At 45.1% G+C, this 25334-nt stretch overlaps 1 protein-coding gene across 3 annotated transcripts in view; it reads right to left on the minus strand.

Moving 5' to 3' along the window:
• Positions 1-25334, minus strand: part of Thrb (thyroid hormone receptor beta) — a 385099-nt gene that overhangs the window by 76863 nt on the left and 282902 nt on the right. For all 3 annotated transcript variants that reach the window (XM_045135632.1, XM_045135631.1, XM_045135630.1), the window contains one exon: positions 4260-4520. In XM_045135632.1, coding sequence (XP_044991567.1) covers positions 4260-4520 — 261 coding nt within the window. The remainder of the gene's footprint in view (positions 1-4259; positions 4521-25334) is intronic.

Below are 25334 nucleotides of genomic sequence, written 5' to 3' on the forward strand. Positions count from 1 at the left end.
TTGCAAAGCCTAATGGTCCGGGTTCAATTCCGCAGTACCCATGTAAAAGCAGATGCACCAAGTGACACTTGTGTCTGAAGTTTGTTTGCAGTGGCCAGAGGCCCTGGTGAGGCCATAATCATTCTCTTTCTCTCCTTGAAAAAAATAAATAAAAAATACTTAAAAAAGAGTATTGTAAACACAGATCAGTGATTCCCAAATTCTTTGAAGTAAAAGACAGCTAAAAAATCTGGTGGGCTGGAGACGTGCCTGCAAAGCTTAAGGACCCCAGTTTGATTCCCCAGGACCCACATAAAGCCAGATGCACAGGTGGTGAACACATCTGGAGTTTGTTCGCAGTGACTAGAGGCCCTGGCATGCCCATTCTCGCTCTTTCTCTCAAGTAAAGAAGTAAAATATGTAAAAAAATTTATTACAAAAATCTGGTTCAGGGCTGGCTCAGTGGGTAAGAGTGTTTGCTGTGCAAATTCAAAGGTTTAAGAGGGTTTGGGTTAGACTCCCCAGCACATCTGTAAGTCTAGTCCTAAGGGGAATAGAGCCTGGAGAAGCACTGTGTGGCTTGCTTGTCAACCAGTCAGACCAAACAAGGGCAGGTCCAGGCTCAGTGAAAGACTCTACGTCAAAGAAACATGTGAGTGATTGGTATCGGTAGACATCTAATGCTCTTCTCTGGCTTCCACACATGTGAGCACAGGCTGCATGCATCTGCACACACACACACACACACACACACACACACACACACACACATCTGCTCCACTATGGAACAATACCTCTTTTTAAAAAAAATAATTTATTTATTTATGAGAGAGAGGGGGAGAGAAAGAGAATAAATGAGTGCACCAAGGCCCCTATCCACTGCAAATGAACTCCAGACACATGTGCCACCATGTGCATCTGGCTTTTGTGTGTACTGGGTAATTGAACCTGGGTCCTTAGGCTTCACAGGTAGGTGGCTTAACTGCTAAGGCATCTCTCCAGCCTGGAACAATGTCTCTTCTACTGTATAAGACCTTGATGGCCACACATGACTGATGAGGTAAGGCTAAGGACACCTAGCTTATCTCTTCCCTGCATAGTGTGCTGTACCCACAGAGGGTGAGTTTGGGTGTCAGGGGCCATGCTAAGATGATATGGAAGGTTCTAAAGCTTATTGATTTCTGTCCTAGCATGAGTGGAGAGTGTTCATGAGCAATTTGCAGCCCACAGATCACACCAGAACTGTTCTGGGCTAGCCTGGAGAGATTGCTGATTTGGAAATTTGTCTATTGTTACTTCAAGGAGTCAAATTATTGATTGGGATCCTTTTATCACAAATTTATCAAGGCCACTTGGTTGTTTGCAGTTACATGTGAGGTCTTTGGAGTGAGGCCAGTCGACTGTCCGCTTGGCTGTAGCACTCCTTGTACATCTGTGGAGACCAAGCAGGGTGCCTGAGCACAGGAGGCAACTGGTAGACCCTGCGGATGGACGCATGGTGCGGGAGGCGGTTGGGGCTGACAGCCAGGAAGTAAATACCCTGTAAGAACGGGCGTCAAGGAGCCCTGCCCTCCTAGGGCTTGACAGATGCAGAGACCAGCACAGCGGCTAGAGGAGAACCGATTCCAGATAGAAAAACTGTTTCCCCGGACTTGCTGGAATGAGTGAAGTCAGCTTTAGAAGACTCATGGCCTTAGGTTGACATGAGTCACCTAGTGTCATTTTCATGCTGAATCAGGGGACTGAGAACAAAATAGTCCTCAGATCAAAGCAAACCCTGGCAGCATTTCTGGAGACTGCAGGAAAGTGTGTCTTAGTTCCTTTTCTCTTAATACTAGAGTCATGAAGATGGACTTTCATGATTTAACTGTACTTTCATATTGCACAACCCTCCAGATGTCTGTGAAGGAGAGAGCAGAAAGAGCCAAAACTTCACACTTGCCCTCACATGCCATCCTCCCTGGCTCCCCCCTCACCAGCCTTCCAGCGCCACTCAGGCCATGAACGTGATTTAATGACACAGGCCAAGAAAGATGTTCCCAGGAATAATGACAGGTGCTGTTTAAAGAGCGCTGGATGCCAGATCCTGTACTAAATGCTTTGGTACATTTCTTATTTAGTTTCATCAACAGTCATACAAGTTAGCTCAAGGAAGAGCTGGAGTCTAGCCCACATGGGTCACTGCAAAGATTTGTGTCTCAGCTATGCTTGGCTTGGATCCAAAAACCGTTTCCTCTTGCTTTACTTTTTGTCATTAGCTGCAGCCTTGTTACATAGCCCTGGTTCCTCTCAGACTCGTGGTCCCTGTGCCTTGCCCCTCTGAGTGCCAGAAGTTCAGGTGTGCATCACCACACCCAGTTCACCTCGCTATTAAGACACTACGGAGGCTCAAAACTCATCAAAGTGCTGGAAACAGAGGCTGTTGAGAATTTGGCACTATAAGTGACCTCTACCACACCCTGCAAGGCTCAGGGTACACTGTGAAAGGGGGGCTGGAGGAATGTAAGGTACAGAGGGTGGGGGAGAAGTGCTTTGGGACACTGTCCTCTGGGCACAATGGGACTGATGCATTCATGACCTCCCAGTGGGGGTGACAGGTGACTACCTCCAGAAGACCTGCACAGGACAGAGCCTGACAACATGCTGACATAGATGGAGGAGGGGAAGAAAGGAAAGAAGGAGACACTAAAATAGAATAGGAGTTACGTGAAAAGAGGAGTGTGTTCACTGAGATTGAAATGGGTAGGGGACTAGTGAAGGCAACGGGAGAGGATTATGAACAAATTGCAGTATGCTCATGTGTTAAATTCACAATAAAAAGTTACACCAACAAACTGAACAGCATGATGTTTGGAACTCTAAGAAGCCAAGGCCAGAATTTCTCCTAAAGACAGTGCTAGATGAATGAAGGCGTGATTTTAAAGCAGCCTATAAAATTGAGAGATACAATCTGCTTATAAATCTGAATTGTACTTCAAACAAATGTGCATACAGACACACTCATAACCACGTGAAGATGCCTGATTCCTATGAAAAACCTTATATTACAAGTTTTCTAAGTAGGCTGTTCAACGTCCCAAGCCTCCTAAATAATAAATGCAGAAATTAAATGCAAACCTCTACAAAAGGAATGAGAGTGGCTTGACTACCCTGAGTGCTCGAAGTGGAGGTCTGGGTCCTATTCAGCCATTATCTTTAGATAACCCTATTTTCCAATGAAAAAAAAAAATCTTGCTGCTCTATTTCCCAGGTAAGCTGGAAGCTACAAAGAGGTTCCCAAGTGTTTTCAGAAAGGCCAGGAGACCTCAACATTTTCACAAGAACACTAAACAGAATTGTGTACCTGTGTATGGTCAAGATCGAGCAGTTGGTTGGCAAAAGCCCTTTATGGCTCCTAAGTAGGAATATTTACAAATTTTCATTATTGTACATTGGTATATGATTGTAAGATTTTTAAACACACACTTTAAACCTTACCACAAGTAAAAATCTTTAACAACAACCAAAAAAAAAAAATCGTGACCTTTTAATTTTTTTAATTCCCTAATGGAAAATAATGGGAAGTTACATGATCTTGTGCATATACAGACACAGACCTCTTGAGCACTTACAGACACAAACTGAGTTAAGAAGCCAAGATTTTGGGGAACCCTAAGACCATAAAAGGATCATCCGAGACATCTGTCGGGTGGGGCGAGCTGAGGTGATGAACAGTTAAGTCTCATGAGAGCAGGAACGTGCTCCACTTGAGTCTTTTTTCTCTGCAAGGTGACAACCTCCTAAGACCCTAATCTCCCCACTCAGGGTGATGACATAGGATTTAGTGACTACAGGATAACAAGTTAAAACCTCTTTTGAGCGTGAGTTGTCTATGTGGGTTAAAGGCAGACATTGAAATCTCTTTAGCCACTAACACAATTGGGAAAAGAAACATTGCACATGTGTATATAATACGTACTTCACAGCAAGCCGTTCTGAACACAACGACATCTGTGTTCACTCGGAGCCCAGAGTGGAATTAAAGCCAATACTAACTACCGTCCTGGTAATTCAAGAAATCCAACAGGTTTCTCCCGAGTGTCCAGCACAACACGAAACTGCATGGACTGCTTGCTTTTGGACCCCACTTGCTTCCTCATGCTGACAAGAGAACGAGAGGACAAAGACCACTTGGGAGAAACAGGGGAAATGCATGGAGAAGCAGACATGGAGGCCAGCTAGCTCCCAGGTATCGTCCCCTCACTGAAAAGGGGACAGTGCCCCAGTCTAAAGCAGGTTACCTTTACACTTCTTCTCCTCTGTCTGGAAGGCCTGGGCACTGGAGACGTTGTGATCAGCCACCTCATCGTGGTCTAGGTGGAATATAGAGCTAGTCCAGGTGGCCGGGAGGAGGTGAGGGGACGTCTGCTCACTCTTCAGGGAGCCGCGCCTGTCCTCATGGTTCTTCCTTTGCAGGCAGGCTTCCGACATTCCTACGAGCTTCCAGTCCTGCCCTCGGTTGGGACAGGGCTTCGGCTTGTCCCAGGCTGGAAGGCCATTTTCTGGAGGGTTGCAAAACACAAGACAATGAGCTACTGGCTTGATGAGGTTTTGCTGAGCTGTGAACCATGGCTCAATTCTTTGGAGGTGACAGGGGCCACGGCCCCTCCACCTAGGGTGGGGAGAAGAAGCGGGACTGTCATTCCCGAGCCACCACACTGGCTTGCCTGCTGGAGAGATCAACACGTCCACCCTGATCTGTAGCTCCGGGAAGGCCCGAGCTCCTCCGTGGCCAGCCTGTGCATTCACCAGTGCTGGGGCCACTATGATGGCCCAAGAGTGAATTTACACCACTGCTTAGGTGACCATTTGAGGACCTGAGAGTCAGGGCTGGCCACGGCCTTTGGTCAGATCCTTAGCACCTGAAACATCCAGGCTGTAGCCTTGTTTGACTTGGGCTTTATCACAGGCTGACCTGAGGGACACCATGCTAAGTGGGGCACGCTCACGTGGCCACTCACTGAGAATGACAACTCTCTTTTTGCTACCTTCTACCGAGATGCCAGCACAAAAAGCAAAACAACAACAAAATAAAACAAAAGGGAAAAGAAAACAGAACAAGAAGAACAAATGGATACTGGATACCTGGATCTTCCGACAGAAGATTTGTAAATGCTTATAATATAGTCTCAAATTGGCAAGAAAAATCACATAAAAAGCAGATAATACTTTTGTTGTTGTGGGGCAAGTTAAAAGCGATAAATATAGAATGTCTTTGGCTGGGGTACCATATGGATAATATTACATTGTATTCATATATGTATATATATATATATATTTTTTTTTTATTTTTTATTTTTTATTTTTTATTTTATTTTTTTTTTCAAGGTAGTTCATTCTGGTCCAGGCTGACCCAGAATTCACTATGTAGTCTTAGGGTGGCTTCAAACTCACAGCAATCCTCTTAATTTTGTTTCCAGAGTGCTGGGATTAAGTGCACCACTATTCCTGGCTTTAAAAAATATTTTTATTTATTTATTCGAGAGAAGCAGAGAGAGTGAATATGGGCACGTCAGCCATGGCAAACAAACCCCAGACGCATGTGTCAATTTGTGCATCTGGCTTGATGTGAATACTGGGAACTGAACCCAGGCTGTTAGGCTTTCCAACCAAATACCTTTAGCTGCTGAGCCATCTCTCCAGCCCCTGGTTTTAAAATTTAATTTATAGGGACTTAAAGTCTGCCCTCTAGAGTGGAGAAAATAGGCTAGTAAAATGCAGATTTCTCACACTACTCTTTCCCTCATGTTGCTTAAAAAATATTTGTACTTATTTATTTCAAGGAGAAAGACAGTGAGAGGGAGAATGGGCACATCAGGGCCTCCAGTTGCTGCAAATGAAGACCAGATGCATGTGCCACTCTGTGCATCTGGCCTTGTAGGGGCTCTGGGGAACTGAACCTTAGGTCATTAGGCTTTGTAGTCAAGCGTTTTAACTGCGGAGCCCTCTTCAGCCTCTGTTTTTAAATTTTAATTTGGGACTTGAGGGTGTGCCCTCTAGAATGGATAAAAATAGGCTAATAAAATGCAGAGATTTCTTACACTAATCTTCCCCTCATGTTTTCTAGATACTCAAAAAAGAGGCAAAATTTTACCCTATTGAATGTCTTTATTGTACATGGTACAAAATAGCAAAAATTAGCAAGCAAACATAAGAATTTACATGCATCCATAGTTCCTCAAATTTTAGTAACTGTTGGTCAAAACTAGGGGAAAAGGGCTGGGGAGATGGTTCAGTAGTTAAAGGCACTATCTTGCCAAGCCTTCCAGTCTTGGTTCCATTTCCCAGTACCCACATAAAGCCAGATGCACAAAATGGTGCATGTGTTTGGAGTTTGTTTTCAACAGCAAGAGGTCCTGGTTCACCCATACTCTGTTTCTCTCTTTCACCAAAAAATAAATAAAAATCTTTTTTAAATGGAGGAAAAATGGTTAATACAATGATTGAAAAGATTGATTTAAACATGAATCTCTTTGTACTTACTTTTTTTTTTTTGGACAGTGTTGGTGATTGAACCCAAGACCCTGAGCATTCTAGCTCATTGGATGAGTATATTTTATGCTGAAATTACCAAAATACCATAATGGTAATATTCCTGATACTTACAGAGACAAGTCCATTCTGATCTGTGTTTAGTGCAGGGAATTTTAAGCATTTAAAACATTAAAAAGAAATCTCAATTTTTTTTGTTACTTTTATTTACTTGAGAGCGACAGACAGAGTGAGAAAGAGGCAGAGAGAGAGAGAGAGAGAGAGAGAGAGAGAGAGAGAGAGAGAGAGAGAGAGGGAGAATGGGCGCGCCAGGGCTTCAGCCCTGCAAACGAACTCCAGACGCATGCGCCCCCTTGTGCATCTGGCTAACGTGGGTCCTGGGGAATTGAGCCTTGAACCATGGTCCTTTGGCTTCACAGGCAAGCGCTTAACCGCTATGCCATCTCTCCAGCCCTCAATTATTTTTTTAAAATGAAGATGTTAGATGTGTTTTGGGTTTCCATAACACCCTCTCTGGAGCTGCCAGCCCCCTTTACCTGAGCTGTGTTGATGGTTTTAGGGGAGCACACACTCCCCTCAGCCACTTTTGGAAGTTGCACACACTGCTGAGTGTTCATGCTCTCACCCCCGTGCACGCTCTCCTTCTACTCCAGGTGAAGGCCCGGCCGGCAACCACGGAGCAGCGCGAGCACGGGATTTCTTGGCGGAGTAAATGGAGTTGCCGTGGCTTGCAGGAGCAGCCGCAGGTCTCCACAGTGTGCTCGCTTTGGGGCGTAAAGGTTGTTAATTAGAGAAGAGCTTGGCAGATTCACCGATCGCGTGAACCAATATGTCAGGCATGTTAAAGGAATGTACACACTTTCTTCTCAGAGCCAGGTGGCCTTATCATTGCATGCTAGGTCAGTTCTACTTTTCTCCCATTCCAGAGACTGGTGCAACTATAGCATCTGTTCTAGCTACCCACTGAAGGCAACAACAGGTTGAGGTCTTGGAGATTGTACTCCATTTCAAGCCGACCACGTCTATGCAGAACTCATTCAAGCACCTATTATCCCCAAGGCTTTAGCTTCTTGTGAACTGGTTACCCAGAAGCTGCGAGGAAGGGTCAATCATGGCCCAGAGATATACTTGACTCCTAAAGACATAAAACTCCCCAGGCATGTTCCATTTTGCCTATTTTATTTCCAGAGCCTCAATCCCCCAAGGAACCTGTAAGGTTCAAGTTAAAGAATGTTAAAGTTCTGAGTATTCTGTAAAGTTTTCTATGTTTAATTTTCCTGTAGAAATTCTTAAAATTTTGTACTCATTCCCCAACCCTAAGAGAAATGAAGAAATGTGGCCCAAGTGGGCAGTCATTACTCCCCAGTGAATTGGGGCCTTCTTGAGGAGCTGTGCACCCAAGACAATATTCTGTCTTAAAGCACATGCAATTAAAGCTTGCTCTACATGTCCCTTGGGCTGGCAAGAATGGGGTTGCTTTTAAGTGAGGCTTTATTTTGGGGTGAGACAAGGGATAGGATTGCCTTCCACTTTCCTAAAGCAAACACTTGAGATGATTTGGGAAAAGGGCTTCCTTCATGGGAGGCATTTACAAGCTCATAATTACTGTCTGTAATTACACTCTCAATAATGATATTCAGCTGCTTAATTGGCAGGTTTATTGCTTGGGAACCCTGGAGACTGGGAAGCCCTGGCTGGTTCATAGACAACACAACAGGGATTTCTTTAGAGAGAATTCTCAGTTCTTGGGCTGGAGAGATGGCTTAGCAGTCAAGGCACTTGCTGGAAATCCAGCCGACACAGGTTTAATTCCCTAGTACCCATGAAGCTGGAGTTTGCTTATAGTGGCTAGATGTCCTGATGTGCCCATTCTCTCTCTCTCTCTCACTATGTCTGTCTCTCTTTCTTTCTCAAATGGATAAATAAATTATATGCACATAAAAATATGAAATCTCTATTCTTACTATCTTAAGGCACATGCAACTCCTGCTCCACTTCCAAGAAAGGATGACACACCTACTCTCCTGAGTCCCTGACCCACTCACTGGTATGCCATCAATGATGAGTGTGACAGGTGCCACCACAAATATACAGCTGGCAGAAATCATTCTCAAAACTTTTCTGCTATCAGTGCAAGTGTCCTTACCTACTGGTTCCCCCAAAACTCACACCAATGGACTCCTTCCTTCTAGAGGGATCAGTGTCCCAGAGGTTTAGTCAATGATGTCAGATTTTGGTGTGTGTCAGAATTACATGGGATTCTGTTGATAATACTGTAGACCTGGCCTACTGGGATCTTGGCATGTGAGACTCTGACCAGTTTTCCAGGTGACTTGGTGCCCAGAATTTTAGATTTAAGGGGCCAAGACACATTAGAGAAGAAAAATATGTTGCTGGCAGGTATGGGATAGTGGTTCTACAGAGGCTTAGAGAAAATCTGAGAGAGAGAGAGGAAGAGAGAGAGAAAGAGACAGAGAAGAAGAAGAAGAAGAAGAAGAAGAAGAAGAGGAGGAGGAGGAGGAGGAGGAGGAGGAGGAAGAGGAGAGGAGGAGGAGAAAGAATGGGTGCACTAAGGCCTTCAGCTGTTGTAAATGAACTACAGACGCATGTACCACCTTGTGCATCTGACTTACATGGGTTCTGGGGAATTGAACCTGGGTACTGAGGCTTTGCAGGAAAGTGCCTTAACTGCTAAGCCATCTCTCTTGTTCCAGTTGCCAAAGGTTTTCAGCTTGAATCTGGTAGAGAATCCTTTTGAATGAATGCTTCTTCCTTGATAGCCAGCCCCCCCTTGCAGAGCTCAGCTCACTCTCTGGCTGCTGTTTTCCACCTGCTGCGGCAGAGGTGACGTCCAGCCTCTGCTTTCCCCTGTCATCATGAAGCTTCCCCTCGAGACTGTAAGCCAAATAAAGGCTTTCCTCCCAGCACTGCTTCTGGTTGGGTGTTTTGTCCCAGCATCATGAAAGTAACTACAACAGGTATTATCTCAGTAATTACATGAGTAAAATATAAGCAGTTCTTGAAAATGTCTTAAATATTAAAAACTTTTCATTTATACATCCCATTGCCTATCTTTCCCTTGCCTCATCCTCAAACTCAAATTGCCTCTAAACTTTAAAGTTTAAAGATAATCCCTAAAATATGAAAAGACTAGGGATTGTTAATACATTAAAAAATACTGTATAGGGCTGGAGAGATGGCTTAGCGGTTAAGCGCTTGCCTGTGAAGCCTAAGGACCCCGGTTCGAGGCTCGGTTCCCCAGGTCCCACGTTAGCCAGATGCACAAGGGGGCACACGCGTCTGGAGTTCGTTTGCAGAGGCTGGAAGCCCTGGCGCGCCCATTCTCTCTCTCTCCCCCTATCTGTCTTTCTCTCTGTGTCTGTCGCTCTCAAATAAATAAATAAATAAAAATTTAAAAAAAATACTGTATAATAAGCACCTGCTATGAACTAGGTAGCACTGTAAGCTCTTCCACAATGATCAGCTCCTCTACAAAACCCCCTAAGTACTTCCACACATGATCTTCTCATCTACATGGACACCTCCTAAGCACCTCCACACATGATCATCTCATCTACATGGACACCCCTTAAGCACCTCCACACTTGATCATCACATCTACATGGACACTTCCTAAGCACCTCCACACATGATCATCTCATCTACATGGACACCCCTTAAGCACCTCCACACTTGATCATCACATCTACATGGACACTTCCTGAGCACCTCCACACATGATCATCTCATCTACATGGACACCCCTTAAGCACCTCCACACTTGATCATCACATCTACATGGACACTTCCTAAGCACCTCCACACATGATCATCTCATCTACATGGACACACCTTAAGCACTGCCACACATGATCATCTCATCTACATGGACACCCTTTAAGCACTGCCACACATGATCATCTCATCTACATGGACACCTCCTAAGCACTTCCACACATGACCATCTCATGCACAAGGACATCTCCTAAGCACTGCCACACATGATCATCTCATCTACATGGACACCCCCTAAGCACTTCCACACATGACCATCTCATCTACATATATAGCTGTTCCAAGAAATGAATACTGTTTCTGTTCTTTCAACCAAAGAGGAAGTAAGAAGTTAACAAATTCTGTGTTTTAATTAAAATCCTATAATGTAGTATAATTATTAATTCATCTGTTTGGATTTCTGAGCTCCCGAGTAGCTGGGATCTTGGCTTGTTGAGTTCCTTGTCCTAGCGTCTAACGTGCAGCCCTGACAGAGTGATGAATGTCTGTTGTTTGAATGGAATCAAATCGCACTCAGCACTTCTCTATACCTCCCTGCTGCTGCTGCTAGCTAAATGTCTCTTAGTTCCTTGTCCCCATGTTACTTCCTTCAATTTCTCTTCTCTCACTCCCCCCACTTTCCAAAGGCTAAATGTCTGTAGTTGTTTCAAGATGAAGAGTAGAGGTCTCTAAAAGAAAGATGAAAATGGGGCTGGAGAGATGGTCCAGTGGCTAAAACCTCTTGCTTGCAAAGCCTGACAGCCTGGGTTCAATTTCCTAGTACTCATATAGAGGGGCGCATACAGCTGGAATTCATTCACAGTGTCAGGAGACACCTATCCTCTTTCTGTCTCTGTCTATTTTAATAGTCTTTCCCTCTCTGTCAAATAACTAATTAAATAAATAAAAAAGATAAAAAGGGGCTGGGAAGAAGATTTTGTTCTCTTTGTCTTTTCATTGAATATTTAAAAAGATGTTATGCTTCACTGAGAAGCACGTGTCTATGTGGAGAATGAATGAATGAGCCGACGGAATGCTAGAAGTCACAACAGCGTGCTCTGATGCTGAGTGGTCTGTGCCCATCTCCAGAAAGGCTTAGCCCGGAGACTCTGGCAGTGAGGGTTGCTGGCCTTTGTTCAGCACGTCTTGTAAACTAGCCTCTTTGCTCAGGCTTTCCACCTGTCTTTCCTTCTCCAGAACCTGCCTATTAATTAATTCCCCCCATCTGAGCTGCTCTGTTCTATCTGTGTGGGCAGGTGAATTTAAGTTTGCGATCACAGGAGGGTTCTTTTGTTTTATCAGCAGGGGTTCCCAGTGCATTGTGGGTCAGACTTGGGAGCTGCTAAGAGACAGAAAATTCTTTCCTCCTCTGGTTCTGCTGCAAGTCACATGAAGAAATTGCTAGCAGTCACCATGGGCATAGAGACCTCAAATGAATATTCTGAAAACAGAAACTGCATGATAATCTCTCAATAATAAGTGAAAAACCACAAGCAATATATAAAGTGTATGTTTAGACTATTTAAATAGGATGCACCTTAATCTATTTTACTGCATATCCTGAAATAAAAATGAAACGGTAGGAAGCCTGTTCAAAGATGGTGGAACTCCCCCTTGTCGGTAGGAAGCATGGCGGACTAGGCTCATGGGGACCGCTTACAACTATTTACAGGTAAGAACTGGCTGGAGGCTGGAGCACCGACCCGAGGCACCCAGGACAGACAAAGCATTTCTGGAGAGCACAGTGGGATCCTCCCCCAGAATGGCCTCCAGGCTTTCCATAATTCACACCAGACTTGACCATCCTCAGGTCAGATGACTCAGCGCTTGAGGTAACGGCTCTAAAGGCCACCGAGATTCCATTTAGGAGATGAGCAAGGGTGCAGCCTAGGCAGCAAGATGCCTATTCAAGAGCCGCAGATGCACCTAAAAGGGAACAGATGTTTAATGCTGGATTAGATCTCCCCTGCTGGAAAGTTCAGAGCGTCATGTTTATTCTTGTTGCCAGCCTGAACCCACGGTTTTGAAAAAATCATAAGGTAGCATGTAGGACTGGCCCCAAATGTGTAATCCCCCTTCCCAAGGTAGGAAATAGACATGACTCTGTTCTAACTTTGGAAAGCAGGACTGAGGAATGTGAGGGTAAGGCACAAAGGACTGTTGGTAAGAAGATCTATTCCGTACATCTCACTGTGAAGGACACTGCATTAGCTGGTTGAAAAACCCAGAGGTTTTCAATGACTTACACTCAGGGATCCTCAAAGCAGACAGAAACATATGTGGTGGACACTGCACAGCAAAAAGGTATATAAGCTGTCCCTGCTCTGGGTTTTGGTAGAGTTTCACTATAATTTTCCATTAAAAAATAAATAAATAACTAGGGGCTGGAGAGATGGCTCAGCTGTCAAAGTGTTTGTTTGCCCAAGTTCTACTCCCCAGTACCCACATAGAGCCAGACGTACAAAGTAGCACATGCATATGGAGTTGGCTTGGAGTAGCAAGAGGCCCTGGTGTGCCCATTCTTTCTCTCTCTCTTCTTGCAATAACGATAATTAATAATAATAATAATCAGGGCTGGAGAGATGGCTTAGTGGTTAAAGTGCTTGCCTGTGAAACCTAATGACCCAGGTTTGAATCCCTAGAATGTACATAAGCCAGATGCACAAGTGACGCATGCACACAAGGTGGCACATGTGTCTGCAGTTTGTTTGCAGTGGCGAAGGCCCTGGTGCACCAGTTCTCTCTCACGCTCACTCTCTCTCATAAGTAAAATAATAATAATAATTTCTTCAGTTTTGATCTAGCAACTTTGCTTTTTCCTTCTATGACAGCAGGCCAACAGCTACATCTGAGAACCTCTTAGTGTAGGAACTTCGGAGAAGCTTTTAGTCCTTTAAAATGCTACTAAATGCATCACGAACATATTTGATTAAGTGGGTCCAAAAGCTACAACTATAATTACCTGCAGGATATTGAATGTCCCCTAAGAGGGTCTGGCAGAGCACACTTGTAATCCCAGAGCTTGGGAGTTGAAGGTAGTTGGTACTAAAAATGAAGACCCTGTCTCAAAACTCCAGGGGAGAATGCAAGTGTTTGGTGCCCACCTGTGTGGGGGAGGTTGTTCAGCGGTGCAGATGGGTCAAGCTGCTTGGTGCCAACTGTTCCATGACCCCTTCACAGTATGGAAGGAGTAAGAGATGTAGGTGGGATTTCTGCTATCTTTTTCACACTGTTTTATGCTTCAACCTTCCAGTGACTTACGATAGACTTGTTGAGCCTGGGACTGGGAGAACTTGCCCCCAACTCTGGTTATGTGTGCTCCTGGTTGCCTCTAGTCTCATGTGGTGGCAAATATTTAAGGCTCTTTCCTCAAAGTGTCATCCAAGGACCTGTGCTTCAGTGTCACCTGGGAGCCGGCAGGTGGCTTCTGGCCTCAGGACTGGTGAACGAGAAGCCGCATTTTCACAAGGTCCCCATGTGACTCACATGCACGCGGGTGCCTGAGACTCTGTTCCAGGGAAGTTTCCGTATAAATTAGATCTAATTTGTTAAACATGTAGCTACCGAATTTAAACCTTGGTGGGTTTAACATTTACTACATAGAGATAAGATGTATGATTTCCTCTTCAGGAACCAGAACGGAAAGTGGTATTTGATGGATTGCGGGTTGAGGAAATTATATACCAGAAATCAAAAGGGTGTGTTTTTAATGTTTTTGTTTCCTAAATGGTTAGTTTGTAAATTTAGTTTGTGAAATGGAAAATTCCGAACACAAAGAAATCTGAAGATAATTACCTTTTGAGGGAATAGGTTTATATGGACAAGCAACAAAATCACATAAGCCAAGGCTGGAGAGCTGGCTCTGTGGTCAAGTGCACTTTCTGTGCAAGCATGATGACCTGACGGGTTCTGAGAAACCCCCGAGTTTGATTTCTCAGCACCCATGTAAAAGCTGGCTGTGGCCATGCACATTTGTAACCCCAGTCCCGTGGGCAGCAGAGACTAGAGAATTACTGGAACGCATGTAAAATGACAGCCTCCGGAATCAGTAAAAGACTCCATCTCCCAGAAAAACAAAAACAAAAACAAAAGGCCGGTGGATGATGGCCGGGGCCACCAGAGGCTCTCTGGCTGCCATAGGCACGGCTCTGCATTACTACGACACACACCACACATACGTATACACATACCAAACGCCTGCAAAACGGGTCATGCAGTCAACAGCAACCCTGCTATGTGTGTGCCCTACATGTCAGACACCAGTCCACTTAGTTTCCACTGTAACTGTACTGCGTGGGATTATCATCATCATTTTAATTATGAAGATACTGGGACACAGAGAGGTTAAACAACTTGCATAAGCTCACACAGGGGATGGATAGCAAAGTAAAGGCCCAGACCCATGTGTCTAGCCAACCACAGAACACCATCTCTTTTGCACGGGAACACATCACCCAGTAATTGGACAGTCATCCACAGGCCAAAGAACAACATTCCCCGGACTCAAGTACCTCGTGTGGAGTAAAGAAAATAAGGCTCAGAGAGGCCACATTCTTGCTCAACAGCACCCGGATATCATGGAAATGTGATGGGAGGTTCTTCTAATTCTTGGTCCCATGATCTTTTGGTTGAAAGCACATGCTTTTGGGTATACAGCAAGGACTTATTGTGCAATCTCAATGCTGTTTCAAATTCTGACATATTTTCCTTCTATACCTCAAATACCAAGAACTGTTTTTCTAATTAAAACTCTTTTTTTCCTAGTGAGTGCACTAAACAAGGGACAGCTGTGATGTGGGTCTTCATCCCACTCCAGCTGGGATGGCAGTGACACATGTACACTGACAGCGTTCACTAAGGGGCTGCTGGAGAGATGGCTTTGTGGTTAAGGTCCTTGCCTGGGAAGCCTAAGGACCCAGGTTTGAGTCACCAGTATCCACATAAGCCAGATGCGCAAGGTGGCACATGCATCTGGAATCTGTGGTGGTTGGAGGCCCTGGCTCATCCATTTTTCTCTCTCTCTCTTTCTTTCTTTAGAGAGAAAGTGAGAGGAAGAAAGAAAGAAAGAAAGGAAGGAAGAAAGAAAGAAAAGCTCACTAATAATAATTTCATTCTGAGTTTAGGACGTGACAGTGACCACGCAGATGGCCAGGATGTGGCGGTCAGAGCACACTGTGTTGCATTCACCACAGGAGCATCTCTGGGCGGGAGGCGCCGCGCATAGACAGGAAAGCTGCCAGGGTGCTCAGAGTGATGAGCAGCGACAAGAGGCGGCCTTCCTCACGGACTCCCCGGCCACCTGGCACAAGTGAGGCAGCTGAGACCAGAGAAGGAGGGACCTTCCTGTAGTTAAGGTCAAGTGACTCTTATTTATTGATTTTTATTTTTGGTAGAGAGAGAGACAGTGAGAGAGATGAGAGAGAGAGAGGGGGGGGGGGAATAGGTGCATCAGGGCCTTCCAGCCACTGCGAACGAGCTCAAGTCATGTGGCCCCTGTGGCACATGTGTACCGCTTCATGCTTATGTCACTTTACGCCTGGCTCACTTGGGACCTGCAGATTCGAACATGTGTTCTTAGGCTTCACAGGCAAGCGCCTTAGCCGCCAAGCCATCTCTCCAGCCCGAAAGTGATTCATAAAGTGACTATTGCTTGAGAGAGGGTCATCTAGTTCCTGAAGAAACATCTTTTCAGGAAGGGAAATCTTTCCTATAAAAAGAATGTGCAAATATTATTAAAGTACTTGATGCACTTTATGTGCATGCATGAAGAGTCATGATGGAACCTATTATTTTGTGTAACGAACGTGTTAATTTTAAAAAATGAACTACATTAAGCAAGCTAGAAGGGAGGCTGCCTTTTCTAGCATGCATTAAAAGCATTCTGCCCAGAGCAGCAGGGTGGCTTGACTCCAACAGAAACTGAAGTTGCAAAGGAACTCCAAGGATGTCACTTCTATAAAACCGAAAGGCAGACCCAGCACGTGGAGATCCTGTCACAAACAAAACCCCCTTTAACATAACATTCTTACTTTATGAAATTCTGTCCTGAGATAGTTTCTGGTCAAATTGTAACTAAAGAAAAAAAAAAAGTATTATGTAGCTAGCAACTTCCCATTTGTTCTGGTGCATCTGCAGACGTCTGCTCTTTGGCAGAGAGGATGATGGGAGATGAGATAACCAATACAGTGTTGCTCAAGTGCGCCATCCTCACTGGCATTCCTCTCTCTTCATCTTCTTTCTTTTAAAATATTTATTTGTGAGGAGAGAGAGGGAGAGAGAGAAGAGAAGAGAGACAAAGAGAATGGGCATGCTAGGACGTTTGTCTGAAGGATGGGAGACGGGGAAGGAGACGTTTTTTCTGAAGGATGGGAGATGGGGAAGGAAATGTTTGTGTGAAGGATGGGAGAATTCCATGTTTGCAAACAGTCTCCATGTAGGCTGATTTGAAGATCTCTGTATATTGGCTCAAAAAGACACAAAGAGACCAAACTTCCTTATGGGCCCCAGGGTAGTTTCTCACCCAGTTTTTGCCTCTCTGGAGTCCTCTGGCCATGTGTGGGGACAGTTTGCATGGTCTTAACTTTTGAGGGTGTGTATGTGTTTTGGTGTTGGTGGGACTCAGAGGCCAAAGAAGTAGGGAAACCCTGTTTTGCAAAGCTTTGGGGTGAGAAGCTGCTCCAGCTCTGACTTCCCTGCTTTTGCTGGAGTTTCCTGTCTATACTTAGTTTTGTTTTCTCCCAGAGAATCACACCACCCTACTTCAGGAGGGAAAATTTAATAATGTGGAGGTGTGAGTAAGTGATTGATAGATTCAGTGCTAGCAGGAACACTTTTTTTTTTTTTAAAAAATTTAAAGCACACGATTGATGCAATTTAAAGTCAGCTCTGGTCAATGGAAAGTTAGCAAAGGTACCAGAACAATCTGGACATTAAATTTGAGTGGATGGGAAAGATGAAGGAATGTATAGGCAAGTGCTTGCGTTTTAAAGTTCCAATACCCACAAACACATCTGCGATATGACAGCAGGGGACTACGATCTCGGATGCCTTCTTGTAAGCCACCGTTTGTCATTGGCATGGGTCACCATTACTTTACACAAAGAAAAGTGAAGCTTTCTGTGCTCAACAAACCTTGCCTTTATGTCCCTTCTTGGCTAGTGTGGGCCTGTAGGTTTTGACGCGGCCGCCTGTTGATTTGGTGTCTGAAATGCCCTGACCTCTGGCTGTGAACCTATGCTTGGGTGACGTGCTGTGTGAGTCTTTACAGGGGAGACACACAAGCAAAGTAAGAGCTATGAGTAACTTCTCACTTTAAGGGTTTCGGATGGCCACATTTTTGCTCTTCTTCTTCTCAGCTTGTGATGATGCACAAAGATGGATCCAGCCTTGGCTGACCCACCCAGTGGTGACTTCATGAGTCACCCCTCTGTCCCCATACTCTGTTACTTTGAATATCAGCCAAGGATAGGCAGGGGTAAATCTGTGTTCAGAAATATTCCATGCTCAGTTTCAGAGGCAACTTAGCTCAATCTAGTCTAGCAGGACGGGATATAGGAGTCAAATTCAGAGACCTGTGGGGGCTCAATGGAACCTCAAGGCCACACCAGTTTAACCATTTACAACCTTGATAGAAAGGGAAACTGAGGTCAAAGAAAGTGGCGTGGTTTGATCAAGGCTGCTTGCAAAGTTATAGGTAGACTGAGCCTTGACCTATAAGATTGTTGGGAGCACTGTGACACCCCAGCAGCTGGCTGTGGTGCAGGGGTGCCTGGGCCAGCTCGGCTAAGCCTGGGAGAAGGCAGACGGCCCTCAACCAGATGAAGGGACTTTCTTGTTTCCAGAACAACACCTGCCTTCTGTATTCCTAGGTTTTCCTCAGAATTAAGGCCCCAGGGGTTGGGATGATGGCTCAATGGAGAAAGGGGACATGCTTGCAAGGCTTGTCAGCCTGGGTTTAATTCCCAAGCCGCCCATGTCAGACAGATGCACTAGTGTTTGGTGTTCATTTGCAGCGGCCAGAGGCCCTGGCATACTCATACATTCAAGAAATAAATAAATAGAAATTAAAATAAGAACGAAGGCAGCAGTTTACTGCCTTATTTAGGCTGGAATAATACTGGGCTCAGACGTTCTGCAGATTCCTTGGGCTAAGGAACGGCTGGGCTGGCTCAGGCAGTGTGTCCATGCGGAGGGGCACACAATGGAGTGATGCAGGGGAGAGGGCAACTTCAGACACAGCTTTCTAATTTTTAAAAGTTTTCATACATGTAAACATTGCATTTTGATCTCACTCTCCCATCTACCCTCCTTGTTTCTCTTCCCCTTCCCACTAACACCCTGCTCCTTCTCACTGGATCCCCGTCCTGCTCCTGTGCATGGCTCTGTTTTGTTTGTTTGTTGCCCCACCAAGTTCACTTAGGGTTGCCTGCATGCTCTTAGATGTGAGGGACTTTGCTGCAGAACCCACCATGCTTAGACCACTGAAGGGTGTGAGTCTCCCTCACCTACCAGTCATGGTACCAGTATTTATTCTGGGGCATGTGGCATCTCGTGGACCCCTCCTTCATCTATGATTACAGATTGATAGGTTCAGTCTTTTTTTTTTTGGTTGCTTATTTATTTATTTGAGAGTGACAGAGAGAGAAATTGACAGAGAGAGAGAGAGAGGGAGAGTGGGCGTGCCAGGGCCTCTGGCCACTGCAAACGAACTCCAGTCACGTGCTCCCCCTTGTGCATCTGGCTAATGTGGGTCCTGGGGAATCGAGCCTTGAACCGGGGTCCTTAGGCTTCACAGGCAAGTGCTTAACTGCTAAGCCATCTCTCCAGCCCCAGGTTCAGTCTTACATGGTGACCACATGTGCTGTGAGTTCATGAGTGTAGTGGACTAAGGCACAGCTTTTCAGTTCAGCTTTATTATTTTATTGTATTTTTTTTGAGGTAGGGTCTCACTGTAGTGCAGGCTGACCTGGAATTCACTATGGAGTCTCAGGGTGGCCTAGAACTCACAGAGATCCTCCTGCCTCTGCCTCCCGAGTGCTGGGATTAAAGGTGTGCACCACCACGCCCGGCTCAGACACAGCTTTTTAAAACTGAGTCATTGGGGGAGTTTGGGAACTGAATACAGGGGTCAGAAAAGTCAGGAAACAGTGACAGGTTTCTGAATGCTCAAGTACCAAAACTACTCTAAAATCAAACATGGAGTGGCTCTGAGCTATTCCTGACTGCACTGCCCTGGGTCGCTGCGCACAGCGTCACCGTGTCTGCTTCTGAGCACACGACACGCACACGTCACCCTGCACACACTGTCACGTCACGCCGCACCAAGGAACACCTCCGCTCCGACTTAGGACTGGCCTATATTGTGAATTGTAGTGATTTTACTGTCCATACAAATATTTACACTACTATAGAAACATGGTTCCTTATGGAAAACAAAGACCACCAGTATTTTTCTACTAGCATTTTTTAAATTATTATATCTTTGGATTGTAATACTTATTATGCACTATCAAATATTTAGCCAAATTTCTTTTTTGTAAAAGTAAACAAGCACACCCATCACATTGAATGCAAATTTGCTTTAATCTTTAAAAAGAGGTAAATTATATGTATGCCAAAGGATTGTTTTTTTTTTTTTGTTTGTTTTTGTTTTTTGAGGTAGGGTTTTGCTCTAGTCCAGGCTGACATGGATTTCACTATGTAGTCTCAGGGTGGCCTTGAACTCAAGGCAACCCTTCTACGTCTGCCTCCCAAGTGCTGAGATTAAAGGTGTGTACCACCATGCCCGGCTCTCCGAAGGATTGTTTTAAAATCAACTCTTTATGATTTCTTTCAACTCTTTTTGTTTGCTTATTTTTATTTTTCAAGATACGGTCTCACTCTAGCACAGGCTGACATGGAATTAACTATGTACTACCAGGCTGGCCTCAAACTCAGCGATCCTTCTACCTCAGCCTCCCTAGTGCTGGGATTAAAGGCGTGCACCACCATGCCCAGCAAAAATCAACTCTATGATTTAGTTTGTATTCGGATATAATTAGGGTAAAGATTTCTATGATTAGAAGGGGTCACAGCAGAAAAGGTTTAGGAAGCCCTGTGTTATGGAGTGAACTATGGAAGTGGAAAGCAGTCATGAAAAATTGTGAGCGAGTAACAGGGAGGTAGAGAGGGAGGGAGAAGAGAGAGAGAGGCAAGAAGGAGGAAAAGGAGAGTTGGCAGGAGGAAGGGGAGAGTGGGAGCATGATGAGGAGGAAAACTGATCTGGGAGTGTGTCTGATGAAGTTATCAGTGGAGAGGGCCGTGTTCCAGTCCAGGAGCCCCGCGATCCAGCCAACCTACCTCTGCCTCTCAGCCAGCGCACGTGGAGACCACAGGCCCTCATTCAACTGATTTGTGTGTGGCACATGGACAGTTCTTGTGAAAGGATGAGGTTTGACCTTCCTAATCTTGGGAATCTGAACTCCTCCCCAGGCTTTGATTAATAAAATGTGCTTTGCACTGTGAGCTCGGGAAGCAGAGCAAACCCACCGTCCACACAGCGAGCCTGGCTGCCAGCAGAGATTAGCTAAACTCAGCCCTGTCAATACTGCCTGCATTCTCCTAGGAGAAGGGGCTGCATTGGAACCATACACAAGAGGGTCTGCAGGAAAATCGTGCTGCGGAAAGGAAGGAGCCTAAAATCAGACACACGTGGAGACAGGCCAACAGCACATGCTCCCCGAGGGCTCAGTTACAGGCCGTGAGGAGTGTTTCCTGCACAGACAACAAGGGATGTTCAAAATTAACAGATGATCCTCCAGAGTCAGGTCTGGGAACTGGGGCTGGAAGAGCCATTTCTGAGTCAGACCTGTGACCTTTTACTTCTTGGACTATGGAGTGGTTGCTAAGGAAGGCTGGTGGCAGCTGGCCCCTGGAGAGGATGACATGACAGCTGCATTTGTTTTCCTGGCAGACTTGGCCCCTTGCTCTGCACAGGTAGCTGGGTCATGATGACAGCATGTGCCAACAGAAGTTCACTGGATTCATCCTGCAATGTCTTTGACTCCAACATGAGTGTGGAGATAGATGTTAACTGTCTTCCCTTCACAGATGAAGAGACTGGGTAGTAAAAAAGAAGGAGATCAACTTGCTCAAGGTCATAGCTGGACCCTGAGTCATGAGACCTCAGGCTTGTGCCCTGCATTAAGCGATCAGTAATGGTTTGGGGCATTAAAACATGGAGGGTACAGGGACAACTTGAGTCAAGCTGGCATATACTTTCCTGCCTTGTTCTCATTGCTTGATACCTCTCCCTCCATCCTAGTGTATGTTTAAGATAAAAATAAAATAAAATAAAATAAAATAAAATAAAATAGCTGGAGAGATGGCTTAGCGGTTAAGGCATTGGCCTGTGAAGCCAGGCTTGACTCCCCAGAACCCACATAGGCCAGACACACAAGACCACTTTACTGTTGCAGCCAGGTTCGCATTGCTGGTAGAAATCACCCAAGCAAGAGCAGCTTGTGGGAAAAAGAGATTTATTTTGGCTTCAGGCTCGGGGGGAGGCTCCACGATAGCAGGGAAAATGATGGCATGAGCAGAGGGTGGATATCACTCCCTGGCCAACATAAGGTGGACCATAGCAACAGGAGAGTGTGCCAAACACTGGCATGGGGAAACTGGCTATAACACCCATAAGCCCGCCCCCAGTAATACACTCCCTCCAGGAGGCATTAATTCCCAAATCTCCATCAGCTGGGAACCTAGCATTCAGAACATCTAAGTTTATGGGGGACACCTGAATCAAACCACCACATTCCGCCTCTGGCCCCATAAACTGATACACATGATATAAAATACAATGCATTCAGTATGACTTTAAAAGTCCCCATAGTTTTTATCAATCCCAATGATGTTCAAACATCTCCATAGTCCAAGATCTTTTAACTGAGCCATAATAACCAAAAAATAACCTCAAAAAACCAATAATGGCACAGAAAAACATTCACATTACAAAAGATGGCATTGGGCATAGCAAAGAATTACTCAAGCAATACATGATTTAAACAGTCAAACACCAAACTCTGTAGTTCCAAGCCCAACAACTATAGTTAGTGACAATTCTCCAAGTCCAGTAATTCTAACCAGCGACAAGTCTCTGGCATCCCAGTTCTGCCCCTCCAGCTAGGCTACTCAACAGTCCTGGAAACCCTTATCGGGGCCAGCAGCTCCTCAGCAGCCATCTCATGGTCCTGGCAACTCCACTGGGTCTCCACTGCAGTCCACGGTTCATCCTCATGGCCCCATGAGGTCTCCATGCAGGTATCTAGCAAACCTGCTTCACACTGCCCATGACCATTTCCAAAACACAAGATCGTGTTGCAAACTCAATAACCCTCTTTCCAGCATTTCTTATATTCCACAATACCAGGTAGGGTGCCAATTTGTTAATCCATGGGGGAATAAAGCAGACTTTGAAGAAAGGACACTCCTTGAGCACTCAGGCCCCTTCAAAACAGTCTATATTCTTCCTGTTGCCCCACTGCAGGTCAGCTGGCCCAATCTCAAAGATTGTAACCTCTCAATTGCAGCTGAACAGGCAACAATTCACCCCAAGGTTTTTCTTTTTTTTTTTTTTTTCTGTGCCATATCCCTCTGCTCATACCAGTTCATTTCTACGCAAAGTAACCCTGCACAGCTTCTTAGGACCCAGACATAACAGCAAGCTTCCCACACAAACTGCTAGCCCAGTCCAAGCAAAGCTCTTTCTCACTCTCATAAGCCAAACCTCACAGTTCATAGTTCTTACTGCATTCAGGTCTTTCAACTCTGACCAGAATAGTCCATCAACCTATACTTACAGCACTGCAAGGCATCTCTTAGGCCAAGGTTTCAAACCCTCCACATTCCTCTTGAAAATCAGCTCCAAAAGGCCAAAGCCACACAGTCAGGTGTCTAGCAGCAATCCCCACTCCTCGGTACCATGTTACATGCTCATTAGGTGGTGTGCACATCTGGAGTTTGCGGTGGCTGGAGACCCTGGGGTGCCAATCCCCCCTTTCATAAAGATAAAAATAAATAAAAGGAGACTACAGAGAGATAAAACCGAGCTTTGTGGAAAGAATTAAGCATGAGTAAAACAAGGACAGACCATTTACCAAGCAAAACAAATGTAAGTTCTTCTGTACTGTTGAGAAACCCCAGGGGCAGGAAAACACAGGCTAAGCGACCAGCAGTCGAGGAGGGCCTGGAGTAAGGGTTTTCTAGGGTGGAGACCTGGGAGAGGACTGGAGACAGCAAATGTGAGAGACAGCCACGTTGCTTCTCTCTTCCTTGCACGCCCTTCTCAACCTGTCAGAAAGCTGGGTACAGGGAGCACAGCCAGAAGCCTCTGGCCACTTCTGAAGACCTTTGTCCTCTAGTTGGTAGAAGCTGAGGCAGGCAAAGGTCATGTTGTGGTTTGAAAGTAAAATGCCCCCCCCACCCCCACCCCCGCCGAGCCTTGTGCACTTGTGATTAAGCCTCATACTTGATCCCCGCTTGGTGGAGCCTTGCTGGAGGAGGCGTGTCTCTGGGTGCAGGCCTTGGGGTGTCATAGGCCAGCTCTGTGTACCACTGTGGGTCCAACTTTATGTGAGTGCTGGGGATTCAAACTCCAGTTGGTAAGTTTATCAACCAAGTGCCTTTGATCACCAAACCATCTCCTCAGCTCTAATTCTGGCCTTTATGTCTTTTAAGACCTGTTAAGATGTGTTTACTAACGTGTTCAGAAATGGTGATCGCTTGACTGTGAGCTCTACAGTGGTAAGGACAATTGCTTAGCCATGTTTATACATGTCACATTTCACATGCTCAAAAAGTATTAAAGTTAATTAGAATCTTATGTTGAAAAACTCCACCATGAATTTGCTAGTGTTCTGATTTATGCCATAATTTACTTATGCCAATAATTTCTTGGTTTAATTTGCAGTATAGTATCAAATGATTGAGCTGCTAATAAATATTTTCATTATGCATTACTGAGTAGGTGGGGTACTTTATATTCATTTACATAAACTTGATGTTATAAAAACACTGAGAGGCTTTGTTGACTAGAGGTAATGCCATCAGTACTTGGTATTGTGATAGCTCCATTTATAATTCTATTTATCTAAATAACATAAACGGATAATTGCTATTTAGAATTTGAGAAATTGGGGTACAAGAATATCCAGAATTTGCTGATGCAATCAGGGTTTAACTTGAGGTCCTTCAAATCACTATGGGGAGGAACTGAGAAATTTTCAAAGTTTGAAAGGCTGAAGGGAAATATACAATGATATGAGGCAGAATGGTCATGTTTTTGAAGAAAAGAAAAAACCGGATGTCCCTTGGGGTTTGAAAAAGATATGGAAAAATTTATCTGCTAGTGCAAGAAACATTGTTAATTTCATCTTGCTCATCAAAAACGTCAGACTAGTAATCACATGTGCCTTTTCCTACTAAAACCAAGTCATTGAGTTCTGTTACTAAATGCAGTTGGCTGAGTCCACAGAGCCAGGTTTCAGACTAAGGGCATCAGAGCCAAGACTTGAAAGATTGACAAAATTTCCAGCCAGGGCTCATGGCGGGTAGTGTTGGTATGGCTAAACAGCTTCTGGCTCACATAAAATAAGAGAACTCCACAAAGTCACTATTAACTGAATTCTTGCTGGAAAAGAGTGTTTTCATTTCTTTGAAGGATCTCCCATCTATGTATATGTCACTGCTGGGAACTTTGCAGCACCAGAGAGACCTGAGGGGAGAACCTGGCTGGGTCAATGTGATTCGTAGCTGTTCACAGAAGCCCAGTAGAGAGCTGCTGGGCAGGTTTTGGCTACTACCAGCTGGAGGTTGAGATGGGCTTGCCAGAAGTGGGGGGTAGTGTGGTACTAGAGTGATGTCTGTGGGGTGGTGATGAAGGTGAGATGGGTTTGTCAGCAGGGGGAGAGTGTGGGTCTGCTTGATTTCTCCTGCTGTATTGAAGATAGGGGAAGACCAGCTGAGGTTCAGGTCTCCTCTAGCTGGAATGGGTACTATGGAGAGATTCTCAC

The sequence above is a fragment of the Jaculus jaculus genome, chromosome 16 (genome assembly GCF_020740685.1).
Source record: "Jaculus jaculus isolate mJacJac1 chromosome 16, mJacJac1.mat.Y.cur, whole genome shotgun sequence".
In the NCBI taxonomy this organism is placed as follows: domain Eukaryota; kingdom Metazoa; phylum Chordata; class Mammalia; order Rodentia; family Dipodidae; genus Jaculus; species Jaculus jaculus.